This window comes from Cavia porcellus, unplaced genomic scaffold, assembly GCF_034190915.1.
Source record: "Cavia porcellus strain 051 isolate PalLab524CR breed Dunkin Hartley unplaced genomic scaffold, mCavPor4.1 scaffold_49, whole genome shotgun sequence".
Taxonomy (NCBI): domain Eukaryota; kingdom Metazoa; phylum Chordata; class Mammalia; order Rodentia; family Caviidae; genus Cavia; species Cavia porcellus.
Genome location: NW_026947532.1, coordinates 3,745,962 through 3,758,760, shown reverse-complemented (window position 1 = coordinate 3,758,760; position 12,799 = coordinate 3,745,962). Strand labels below are relative to the sequence as shown.

Genomic DNA, 12,799 nt, shown 5'->3' with positions numbered 1-12,799 from the left:
GGAGTACACCCAATGCAAGGACCACCATACCCAGAGATGCTGAGGTGACTTTTGGTCAGCAAGAACCCTTCCCAGGCCAGAGCCAGCACTAACCAGAGGGCACATAACTACAGAGCAATGCACCATCCACATAAAATGTTTTCAAATAGCTTATGGTATCAACAGTTTAAGAATAGCTGGGTGCGGTGATGTACGCCTGCAATCCCAGCACTCGGGAGGCTCAGGCAAGAGGATCACTGCGAGTTTGAGGTCAGCCTGGGTTACACATTGAGCTCAAGGTCAGTTTAAACCCTGCCTCAAAAAGACCAGAGAGAGAGAATGAATTTAAAATTAAGTGATTAAGTAAATAATGAAAATATTTGGAATGTACAACCATTTTTAAAGACTGCGTTAAGGGCAGGATGTAGCTCCATGGTAGTGCTTGCCTCGTATGTAAGGACTCTTCCGCCTCATCAGCGGAAACTCTGTCCCCACTAATGGGATTCCCCACTACTCCCTGAGACTCCCGGCCTGCTAGCTCTGTGCTTTCTTCTTTTGCTACACTGGGGGTGCAACTCAGCACCTCAGCATGCCAGGCCAGCACGCACCGCTGAGCCACACCCCGGCTGGAAGGACCCCGCCCACTCCAGGTGATGCCACTGCACGGACTTCTTTTTGCCACCAGCGCAAACTGCACTGTGCTCAGCTCAGCCCCACTGCAGCAGCCAGCACTGCCTCCTTCAGTTGCTGCGTGACAGTGTGCATGCACACATGCACAAACAAATGCACGCGCGTGTGCGCGTGCACACACACACACACCCCCGGCTGCAGACAGCGTTCTGGTTCACCCCCAGCCAGGGGCTGCGCAGTTCCACCTGCAGCTGTGGAGAACATGCATGGACGACCTGCCAGGTCTTCGGCACGAGATGAGCGTGACATGGACAGGGAGCCCTGGGCCACCTGGCTTGCCCAGCAGAGCCAGGCTCTGACTTCCCGACCTGCTGGGCAGCACTGGTCACTCCCATGTCTGCCAGCGGGCATCCTTCCAAGTGTGCGCTACAGTGCACTTAGGTCTGATTTGCACTTCCCTGATGACTAATGAGGGTGATCAGATTTTCCCTCTTTAGAAAAACATTGAGTCCATTCCCCTCTGTGAAAAAGTGGGTACGGGCATTTTCGCTGCACTGGCCAGCTCACGGCGGCCACAGGCACACTGAGAAGCAGCTGCTAGGCCTGCGCAGTGGAACACTGCTTTGCAACAAAGCGCAGTGAGCTGGTGACACTGACAGCGACCCAGTGACTCTCACCAGCACAAGGAGGGAAGGAAGCCACTGTGTATACCTCGAGGCTCCACCCCTCGACATGGTGAGTCTGCAGGCAGAGGGCTCCCAGGGGACAGAACAGGCCTGCATCCCGGCTGTGCTGCGGCGGCACAAATCCATGTGTGCTAAACCCACAGGACGGTGCACCCCAGGGAGGAAAGCTGATGTCGCTGGACGGGAGTTTATGGCATTCCACCAGGAATCAGGACACCTATCTGCTTGGCCATCACCCCAAGCGGTTTATAAGCCAAATCTCACAAGTTCCTCGCAAGGGCTCCACATGCATGGCCTTCAGCTGTCACTTGACTTGGATCTGAGGGAACTTCGAGAAAGGAGGTGCCAGGACCCTGGTGTTCTGCGGGGTCAGCGTCCCCAGGACGCCAGCTGCGTGGGGGCGGAGAGGTAGTGATCAGCTGGGTTGCACAGAGCCAAGGGGATCCACGTGCTTAAAACCATCAGAACCACTGCCCGGCTCAGCACCCTCCATTTTCCCAGAGGGACCTGGACCCAGAGCCTGGGACGTGGGGACCCAACTCAGGCTAGGCCAGCTCTCTGCAGCACCATCCTCCACTGTCCTGGTGACAGGGACTCACATGCTCCTCCTGATGCCCTTTTTTTTTTTTGTCTTTTTGAGACAGGATCTCACTATGCAGTTCAGACTGGCCTTGGGCTCACTTTGTAGCCCAGGCTGGTCTTGAACTCACAAAGATCCTCCTGCCTCAGCCTCCCAAGTGCTGGGATTACAGATATGAGCCACCATACCCGGCTCCTCCTGATGACTTTTGACAGGTCACTTCCTCAGCAAGCAGGGCTCCTGCTAACTGAGGCAGACCAGGGAACTTGGGCTCCTCTGGCAGGGCGGAGTGTTCATGTCTGACCCAATATCCACCCTGTCAAAGGGAAAAGCCGCACTCCGCACCCTGTGTATGTGGGGTGCCTCAGACAGCTCCCTGGGAAGAGAAAATGTGGGGACAGGTGACATGGAAGGTGCTGTGACCCTGTGGACCTTGGACGAGCTCAGAACACCGGTAGCTGTGAGGCTTCAATCGCAGCCAAGGGCCCTCTGCTTCTGGCAGCTGCATGTAAACAGCGGGGTCCCTCAGGGTGGACCCCAGGTCTGCCATTGTGGTTCTCATCCGGGCCAATGCACCTGCCCGTGCTGGGCCACTGGCTTCCTAGAGCTCTGCCCAGCCTTTAAAGGCCATGCTGGGGATGAGTGTCCTCCAGTGTGGCTAGGATGAGGAGACAGCTAACAGGTAGCTAGAGTTGTGCATGCGTGAGACCCACACCAGCCAGATGGTGAGATGAAGCGAGACAGAGACCCAAAGACTTTGCTCTGCTCAGGGAAACGGTCAGGTCGGAGTGGAAAGAACTTAATGCAGGAACCAAGCTCAGGCTCGAGGAGTCCTCGTCCTACACCATAACCGCGGACAGCCTTTGGGGCACCCTCCTCCTACCCTCCCTCATGCCACCCTGCTCTTCATCATCACGCTCCTGGGACACGGTGAAAGACAGGACAGATTCAAGGGTGTCTCATAGAAGCCCTGGACCCTGCAGTCTGCTCTGGGACCCGATGCCCAAGCCTAGTCCCTCTCCTGTGGGCTCCACTGGGCACTGTCCAGGTGACAGCTTGCAGGCTCTGGAGGGACCCAGGCTACAGGGAGGCTCCACCACAGGTAACTGAAACCTGAGACCAGTCCCACACACGTGGCACAGGTGGGTGGCAGAGGACAGTCAGCTCCCCAACTGGCTCAGCTGCCCCTCAGCCCTCTACTGCCTCTGTAGGCTACAGGGACTGAGTGACCCCAGCCAGTACCCACTGCCGTGCCATCTGTGCCAGGTTCCCCCATGCACTTTCTGCTTCACCTCTGGAACTGCTCTATCACCATCCTGCAGAGGCTGGAAAGCCCCAGGGGAGTTCCAGAGCAGGTTCCAGGCAGCAATGCTCCCCAGGCTCTGCAGCAGATAGAGGAGAGGACGGAAGCAGAAGCCAAATGCCCTGCAGCCCGTGACCTCAGCAGGTCACTTTCCTTTCCATCTCCATTGCCTCCACATTTCCAGCTGTCAAATGGGCACATTTCTCTCTCTTAAGGACAGAACCAATGAAACCATATGTGTGTCTGCAGGGACGCTCCCAGCACAGTGCCGGAAACTGTTGCCTGTCGTATGCCTTCTCTGGGTAAAATGTGTTACTCAGGATGCAAAGCAAAGGAAAAAACAAAACCTAAACCAAACGATGAAGCACATGTCCACAAAAGTGTCGCAAAAGTTACAAGGGATTACACGTTTGATTCTATGGCTGAGCAGCAAAGTACCATTAACCATGCTACTAAAAGCCTTTGCACACCAGGCATAATGACACACACCTGCAATCCTAGCACTCGGGAAGCTGAGGCAGGAAGATTGAGACAGGTGCCAGGCCAGCCTGGGCTACAGAGTGAAGGGTAGACTACACAGCTAGAACCTGCCTCAAAGAAACAAAAAACAAAACCCACATCTTATTTACTTATTTATTTATTTTTTGTCTTTTTCCTTTTTATCGGTACCAGGGATCGAACTCATGACCGTCTACTTGCAAGGCAGGTGCTTATGCCCCTGAGCTAAATCCCCGGCCCCAAAACCCACATCTTAAAATAAAGAAAGAAAAATAAAACCCACCAGCTGCTGGGCACAGTGGTGCACACCTGTAACCTCAGAACTCTGGAGGCTGACACAGGAAGGAGGTCTGTAAATCTGAGCCCAGCAGGCCACTTAGTGAGTCTCGAAATAAAGGACTGAGCAGGTGCTCACTGAAGCAAGGGAGAAAACCAACCAGCAAAGCAGCCGTTTGGGTGGCCAGCCCCCATGGGTTCTGCGGAGTGAGAGGCTGCCAGGGCCTCAGGGAGTCTGATAGGCCTGGCAAGGACCACAGAGGTAGCGGCTGAGCCAGCTGCCCGAGGCTGCCTGGAAGCAGGGCTTCCTGTGCCCAGGGGCTCCAGCAGGACAACCAGGCCTGTGCAGCCTCCTCAGCAGCCTCGACACTGCCCCAGGCCTGGCCCCTGCCTGCAGCAGTGCCCACAGACACCGGCGGGCCTGCTCTTACCTGCGACCCAGGAGTCCAAAGAACGGCATGAGGGAACCAGCGAAGAAAACATGGGAAGCAGCAGCACGGGCTTGGGCCTGCCTGGTGGCTCCGGCCACTGTCCAGGCGGGGAGCAGGCCCTCCACCAAGGCACTCTCCGCAGCACCGTAAGCTCCGTACCTCCCTCTCTTTGCAGACCAGACCCAGACTGGGCGCCTGGCACCGCAGGCAACAGCCTCTGGGACCTTGGCCACTGAGATTGCTTTTAATTATTACTGAAAGGGGCTGAGAGGAGCCCTGGCCAGCCGTGGCCCGTACACAATCACCCGTCTATGTGCTCCCAGCCAGCCCCAGGAGGAAGGGCGGGCAGCCCGTACTCAGCCACAGTCACCAAATAAACGCAGCCACTGTTCCTTGCCGAGGTCTGTCTGCGTGTGTGTTTGCTTTGGGCCAGCACAGTGACTCTCTGGAGCCCTCAGCATCACTGGATCTCAGTTGTCCCTGCTTCTTACTCCACAGCCTTCTCACAAATGCTAGAGCATCAGGCTGCAGCGCCTCTCTGCACTGGCGGCCCTGGGGATTGAACCCGGGGGCTGCGCCCTGAGCTCCATGCTCAGCCCTCTTCCAACTTGGTTAAGACAGGGTCTTGGTGCACTGCTAATTGCCCAGGCTGGGCTCGAACTTGCAATCTTCCTGCCTCGGCCTCCCCGAGTGCTGAAATCACAGGCTATGCCACCATCAGTCAGCTCCTGCTCCATTTTTAGCAGAGCGGTATGGGGCTGGGAGCCCGATCTGCCAGGACTGCAGCAGTGACATGGCAGCTGGACATGATGACACATGCCCGCATTCCCAGCACTCGGGAGGCTGACAGAGGAGGTTTACAAGTTTGAACCCAGTCTGGGCGACAGAGCAAATTAATGACATCTTGTCTCAAAGTAGGAAATTTCATAAAGGACAGGGATACAGGTCAGCATGAAGTCCCTGGGTTCGATCCCAGGACAGAAACAAACAAACAAACAAACAAAAAAACAGACAAAGAAACAAAAACTGAAGCAAACTGAAGCCATGATGCTGGCCCCTGAGCCGGGCCCCCAGTCCACCTGGGGCTGGCCAGTCCCAGGTCTATGCTGTGAAGCAAGGTAGTTTCCCGACTTGCACCTTTATCTGCAGCCACTGACTGCGGCCCTGGCAGGCAGGGCGGGAAGAGCAGGGGCAAGTGGCCAGGAGAGTGATGACAGACAAGCACAGAGCACGCAGGGCTGACAGGTGTGGCAGGCTAAGTGGCCGGGCAGCAGCAGCTGGGCGGAGGCCAGGAGGGTCTCGGGCTTTGCTTCTCAGACGCAGGCTGGGTTGGGGGTGGGGGGAGCAGGGACCCAAGCCGCCCAGACACCGTGTTTCTGGTGTGTGGCCAGACAGGTGAGAGGAGAGGGACAGCCCAGCCCCTCTGAGCAGTGGCACTGCATAGGCTCTGCGCACATCTGATGGACAGGGAGCTGGTCCTGAAGAAAGGCCAAAGGCCAAGAGCAGAAACACACAGGGCAGCAGGGACCCACTGCACCGCTGGGGACGGGCACTGGGCTGGCCGGAGTGGGTGCGCCAAGACTGGGAACAAGCGATCACACGCCACCGCATGCAGGCATCACGGTGGGACACGGTGGGCACAAACCCAGGCTCCACCACTGAGCTAGACCCACGGCCCTCGTGGGTTTTATTTTTGAGGCAGCACCTCAAGCATTTTGCCCAGACTGGCCTCAGAGTCTTGTGCCTTAGAGATCTTCCCATCTCACCCTCTTGAGCAGCTGGGACCACCGTGTCCAGCTGGGACCTGGCTTAGACTCAGCCTCAGTTTGCACAAGATGAGCAAATGCTGACGGATGCTTAAGGTTAACACGCAGCCCCCGCTAGCGTGACCCCTCATGGTGCACCAACCAAGAACACGAGGTGGGGTGAGGTCGGGTGGGGTGAGCACGATCAGAGACCTGAAGCCAGGACTTAGATCACAGCTCTCTCTCGGTGTCAGCCACGCTGAGCCTAGGTGCGCTGGGCTCCCTCGAAGGGTTAATGGGCTCCCGAGGCTATTTAGGGCTTTATTTATTGATTTTTTTTTTTTTTTTGTCTTTTTCGGTTTTTATCGGTACCGGGGATCGAACTCACGACCGCCTGTTTGCAAGGCAGGCGCTTATGCCGCTGAGCTAAATCCCCAGCCCCTATTTATTGATTTTTTAACTTGCAGACCAGAACCGGGCTCTGACTTCTGAGTGAGTTAAACAATATTCTCCCCGAGTGTTTACTTGGGGCCTTTCCGTGGAATTTACTATCTGTAGAACGCAAGCAGGCGTGATGCACCACAGGAAGTCGGAGCTGGTGGAGGAGGCTGTGCGCAAGGCCAGGAAGTGGGTTTTCACACTGTTCCCTGAAGGGTCCGAGGCGCAGCAGGGGCCAACCCTGAGCAAGGAGGACTTGGACTCAAGATGGCCTGGCTGCTCAAGGGCACCACCTAGTGAGGCCTCCTTAATTGAGTGCTGGGATGGGGGTCTCACTGTATACTTCAAGCTGGCCTTGAATGCAGAGGTCCTCCTGCCTCAGCCTCCCAATTACTGGGATTACAAAGTGAACTTCCTATCTACCCAAAGGGGACCTGCTGTTTCGGAGGACAAATAGGGCAGCACTCATTTCAGAGTCCCTTTCTTGGCACCCATGGAGCAAAGGAGACCTTGAAAAGGGGACAAATCACCCCAGGACACAACCTTAGGTCTCAGCTGATATAGAGGACCAGAAAGTAAGGATGGACATGCCGGGTGCCACAGCCCTCAACAGCTCACAGCCAGGATTTGATTTCCTCAGCTGCAAAAGGCCTGGGGCAGGGTGGGGCGGGACACACTGTAGGAGCACCTGTCCCAGTGGCCCGAGGGGCAGGGACACAGCGACAGGGCAGGGACACAGCGACAGTCCCGGCTGCTGCTGGCCCCGCCCCTCCAGGGTGTCATCTTATTAAGGCAATGGTGTGGGCCAGCAGCGCAGGGCAGACCCAGCCCAGCCGGGTGATCTGCGGCTGGGCTAATTTGGGAAATTATTTCTTTGCAGGGTCATACGTGAGTCATCTGCCCAGGCCTCTTCCAGGTCGCCTGGCGACCAGGGATCCCACTGAAACTGACTCTGCCAACAGCTGCTCCAAACCAGGAAACATTTGGGCTGCTGTGGGTGAGTTTTTAAAAATCTCTCTATCTGTGCCTCTGCCCTTCCTTATGTGCCCGAGCTGGAGGCTGGTGGTGCTGTGAATGCCGAGCATGCCCTGGGGCCAAGCTGAGTTCAGCTCCACCTAACTGCTCGATTTTTCCTTTTGTTCCCTAAGGTCGGAAAGGGGATGTGGAGGAAGGAACCGGACTGCTCACGGAGGGCTAGGGCATCCTCTAGAACCCGAGCTTGGGCAGGCAGGGCCAGTTCCCCATTTCACTTCCTCGGGCTGTGATCTCCGAGCTCCGCCTGGCCAGCGCCCGAGTTTCCCTGCATGCTCACCGGCTTGGGCAGGAGAATGGAGAGCACCAAAGACAGAGCACCAAAGACACCTTCGGAAAACTCCAGGAAACTACAGGAACGCACCAGGCTGGCCTGCCACTGCCCCTAACCTCATGCAGTGAGCAGAGGCCGCCCAAAGTCCCTTGGTGAGGGCACCTGTTACACTGTTTCCATGGGAAGTCCTAACCATGGGAGGAAAGAGGGGGCAAGACCCGAGAAGTTCAAAGCTGATCTAAATACACACAGCCAATCTGCCTAAGAGGCCCTCTTTCCTAGGCCACAAAAATGCTTGCCTAAAAAAAAAAAAAAAAAATGCTTGCCTAGTATGCACAAGGCCCAGGGTTCAGCCCTGAGAACCACGCACACGCATGCACACGCACACACACACAGACAAGCACAAGCACAGCCCAAGTGATCCTACTTGCACTTTAATGAGTCTGTGCTTTTTTTTTCCGGTATTGAGACAGGGTCTTGCTATGATCCTCCTGCCTCAGCCTCCAGAGTGCTGGGATTACAAACCTGTGCCCCAATGGCATGTGGCACGAGTCCTATTCTGAAAGATACACAGCAACAAGAAGCTACTAGAGTCTTTGTAACTGTCCTTTCTGTGGGTAACAAAGCATCTCTAGGCTCTGACCATCCAGCACGCAGAGTGCAGGGCTCTTTATTCCCTGGCAGGGAGCGCCTAGTATGGTAGCTTTTCAAGATGGACCCAGGGCCACTGCAGGCACTCGGAGGCCTGATGGAGGTGCTGACTAGTGCGGCAGCCTGCCCAGCGCCTTCCTCCTCCAGCCGAGGACCCCTGAAATGACCACACCACCCCAAGTGGGATCCTGCAACCATCCCAGCCCTCCTTGCGACAGGTGGCAGTCTGTCGGCCCAGCTGCCCACCGCCCCAGAGCCATGCACAGCACAGTGCCCAGCGGAGTTGCCTGCTCAGAGGGGGAAGGAATGGAGTCGTTGATCCACAAAGGAATGGGACAAAGGTCTCAAAGTCCAGAACAGAGTAAACAAACAGCAGTGGCTCCTTTAAGGGCAGAGACACAGAGGCTAATGTCAACTTGCGGGAGACCAATGATGTGGCAGCCAGGGGAAGCAGTGGGGTCCCCACATGGTAACCCCCACCCAGTGTCCACTGATGCTCCCTTGCAGGCTGGAATGAGGGATCGGGCTTCCCAAAGATTTTTGCTTTTTTTTTTTTTTTTGGTCTTTTTGAGACAGGGTCTCTCTATGCAGTTCAGGCTGGCCTTAGGCTCACTTTGTAGCCCAGGCTGCTCTGGAACTCACAAAGATCCTCTTGCCTCAGCCTCCTGAGTGAAGGGATGACAGGTGTGCACTACCACACCAGGCTAGCGTCTCATTTTTCAACAGAACCAGCAACCCCAGATTGATTTTAGCAATTTCTTGATTTTTAAACATTGACTATCAATGCTCTCTTCCTTAGCAAATGGTCTGAAGTCACCCCTGCTGCCAGCCAGGCCACAAGCTCCAGAAACATGAGAGCCCCCCCCCCCCCCCGAGCTCCCTGCTCGGAGTCTCCGCTGGAAAGCACCCGCACAAACGGCACAACAGCTGACACAACCAGAAGCACACCCACGTGTCCCCAAGCATGACCCCGCACACCAGGGCCGCTGCCCCGACCAGCTGCCCCTATTCCCCACCATCTCACAGAACAAGGCCCTGCCCACAGCACACCCCAGGACCCAGCACCCCATCTTCTTCCTGGTTCCTCTGAGAGGCCCCGCCAGTCCAGCAAGTTGCCCTCTGCTGCCTGGGAACTCAGGCTGCCTTGGTGTGGGCAGGTGCGTATGACACCAAGCTGTGACTGCTACCTCCTGTGTCCACAGGGTGCATGAGGACCTCCCAGGGCCAGGGCTGCCAGGTGGCACAGTGAGACTCTCAGCATTAGTAAGAAGCCAGGGAGAGGGAGGGAGCCCCGAGCCTAGACACACAGGTTAGGTTCGAGGGGCGTGCGGGCGTCCAGCTGCCCCCTCCCCCTCGAGGTGGAGACAGTGCTGCCACTGCTGGGGGACACAGAACACACCTCAGCAAACCCTCTCCTCTTTAGCCATCACAAAACTGCAAAATCACACAGCAAAGACCTTTTGCCAGATGTCAGACTGCAGTTACCAGAGACCAGTCACTCACCGCTCCCTATGCCTGGTGAGTTCACAGCAGGTCTACTTAGAAATCCCCAACAGAACCCTGACCAGAACTCTCGGGAGAATGCAAAGCTTACCTGGAACGGCCCACAGCGACCACGAGGAAGGGTCAGCCCTCGCTCCAGGCGCAGAGATCAACTGCAGCCCAACGACTGACCCCTGCCACCTCCCTGCCACCCGAAACACCAGAGGTGCCGGCCCTGCTCCTGCCACCTCAGAAAGTCCTCGCTGGCCGCAGCCCGCTTCCCTGGCCTCCACCTCCACGGGCACAGAGCCTTCCTGGCCCTCCACTCCATCCCCGGGCCATGGCGGTGCCCTCCTGCAGCCTGGCTGCTTGCAGCACTGGCACTTGCTGGTCCTGCGTTTCCACAGCCAGACTCTGCTGGGACCAGCAGGCAGGAACAAATCAAAGAGCCGGGCGAGCAGCTGGGGGATGAAACACACTTCTAACTGCCCTCTGCCTACTTCTCAAGGATTCCCCCGTTTTTGACCACAAAGAGATAATACTCTAACAGTCAGAGAAAGCCAAGTTAATGTTATTTTGATACTGATGACCCAAGTTTCCCAACAGTGTCCTTCCAATGAGACAGCGGCGCACGGGGAGTTCCTGAGAAATGTGGCACAGATGAACCCAAGGTATTTCTGGACCAGCATGCGTGCGGGAAAGCGGCTCTGGGTCACCAGGCCAGGCCTGGAGGAGAGGGAGCCAACCCGGGTGGGGTGGTGGCTGAGGTGTACTGCATGTGCTCAGTGCGCTGCAGGCCTTCTGTTCAATCCCTAGCCAAAAAAGAAAGAAAGGAAGAAAGGAAGACAGACAGACAGACCATCCCCAGAAACAGCATCCAGAATCGGGCCCCACACCCCTGAGCAAGGTTCCCTCCTTCTCGTTGGAGGCCTAGGCATCAAAGCCCAGGCTGCTGCCCCTTTGCCCAGAGGGCTACAAAACTCCGAGGGGCCTCTCTGAGCCCTAAAACTGCGACCATATCTGACTCACCAAGGAGTTAATAAGCGACACATTCAAGGGGCCAAGTAAGCACAGAGTCCCATACATAGCAAAACCTCAATAAAAACTCTAAATATTTCCTTCCTGTGCTAAACCACAGGCTGCAAAACTTACATCGCCTTCTGCATCCACTGCAGAGGTGCGAAAAGTACAGCACCGGACTCAAGCTGGGAAACGCAACCAACTTCCAAAACCCCCGCACCACCGGCCCCTCGTCTGCAGCCCGAAGCTCTGCCCTCCGCAGCAGCTGCCGGGCTCATTACCAGGTGCCGGGGCCGTGACCACCGGCTCAGGCGCCCTGGACCACTTCCTCCCTCGGCTTGCATCGCGCGCGGGGCGGCTTCGCCCTGCAAAGTGCGGCTGGCTAATTAAGTGCTAAGCCCCAGATGCACACAGTAATTGCCTCTCCCGAGAGTCGACTCCCAGCGCAGGCAGCACCCGGAGACTCAAAGGCGACTCCCCGAGATTTCCAGGAACACACAAAGAGAAGAGATTTGCAGCCAGAGCCCGATCCCGCCACCCCCCGGGTCCCCGCACGCCCGGCGCTGCAGGGCAGGGCTGGGTCCCCAGGACGACTCGGCTGCGCCCCGGGAAAATCTTTCAGCTCCTGCAGCCCCGAAGCCACCAAAGAGGCCCCTCGCGGTCGCGCGTGCCCTCGGGGTGCATCGGGAGCCACGCATTTCCCAGCCCGGGTGCGCTCGTTCCCCAGCGCCCGGCCAGGCCCTGCACGCGGCCGGGACCCAGCCGAGCTCGGGCACCCGGGCGACCCGGGGCCCGGCCAGTGGCCCGCGCGCCTCACCTGCTTTCTCGATCCTGCCGGACATCTCGGGGCCGCGTCGGGCCGAGGCCGCCGCGGGGACACAGCCGGGCCCCGCTCCCCGCGCCCCGGGCCGCGCCTCAGGCCCGCGCCGCCATGCGGGCTCCGGGCCGCGGCCGCCGCCCGCGCCAAGCCCCGGCTGCCGCCGCTGCCGCGCGCCTCCTGCTCGGCCGCTCGGCCGCTCCGCCGCGCTCCCCGCCGCCCGAGGCCGCCGCCGCCGCCGCCCGGGGCCCGCGAGCCGGCCGCCGCCGCCGCCCGCTGCCCGCCGCCCGCCCGGCCTGGGCCGCGGACACGGCGCCACCTGCCGGAAGCGCGCGCCGCACGCTCGCACAGCGCCCCCTGCCGTCCCGGAGCCGCCCCGCGCCCGCCACCCGCCCGCCGCAGCGACCCCTGCCGGCCCGGAGTCCCCCTGCAGGCGGGGCCGGGCGCCGGCTCCACCTCGCTCAGCCCCTGGCTGAACAGGATGGGGAACCCGCCCGGCACCCCAACCCGAAGTCAGCACGAAGGAGGAGCACTTTGATTCGCTTCAGGGCATCGAAGCAGCCACGAAAGCACAACGAAAGATGCTCTGCGGAGGAAGAAGCTTCTAGTGCGCCACAGGGCCGGAATGCACCACCGGCCACCTGCTCGGCTCCTGTTGTAATCACGGTGCTACGCGTCCTCCCAGCTGCACCGCGTGTGTGTGCGTCGCGGTGTCTCACGCCGTGCAATCCGCTCTGTAAAGACCCTGCGTCCTGCAGCCAAGATCAACCAGACACTGTGCTGAGTGCTCCAAGGGGCTTCGGGACAAAATCCCAGTGGCAATTTAGGAGCCGGGCGGGGAGTGCGGTCAGTATGCAGACCTCTCTCAGGGTGCACTCAGCAGCTACAGGTGCCTGGCACTGTGGCACATGTCTGCAATCCAGCACTCGGGAGGCTGAGGCAGGAGGATCGCTACAA

At 58.2% G+C, this 12,799-nt stretch overlaps 1 protein-coding gene across 4 annotated transcripts in view; it reads right to left on the bottom strand.

Annotated features, from left to right (window-relative positions):
• Window positions 1-12,098, bottom strand: part of Rapgef1 (Rap guanine nucleotide exchange factor 1) — a 99,725-nt gene extending 87,627 nt beyond the window's left edge. For 2 of the 4 annotated variants that reach the window (XM_063244149.1, XM_063244152.1), the window contains exon 1: window positions 11,843-12,098. In XM_063244149.1, coding sequence (XP_063100219.1) covers window positions 11,843-11,867 — 25 coding nt within the window. In that variant the 5' untranslated portion in view covers window positions 11,868-12,098. Of the gene's footprint in view, window positions 1-4,383; window positions 4,596-11,842 lie in introns of those variants that run through there. The other 2 variants (XM_023565418.2, XM_063244151.1) reach the window with 2 other exon arrangements.
• Window positions 12,099-12,799: the final 701 nt, after the last annotated feature.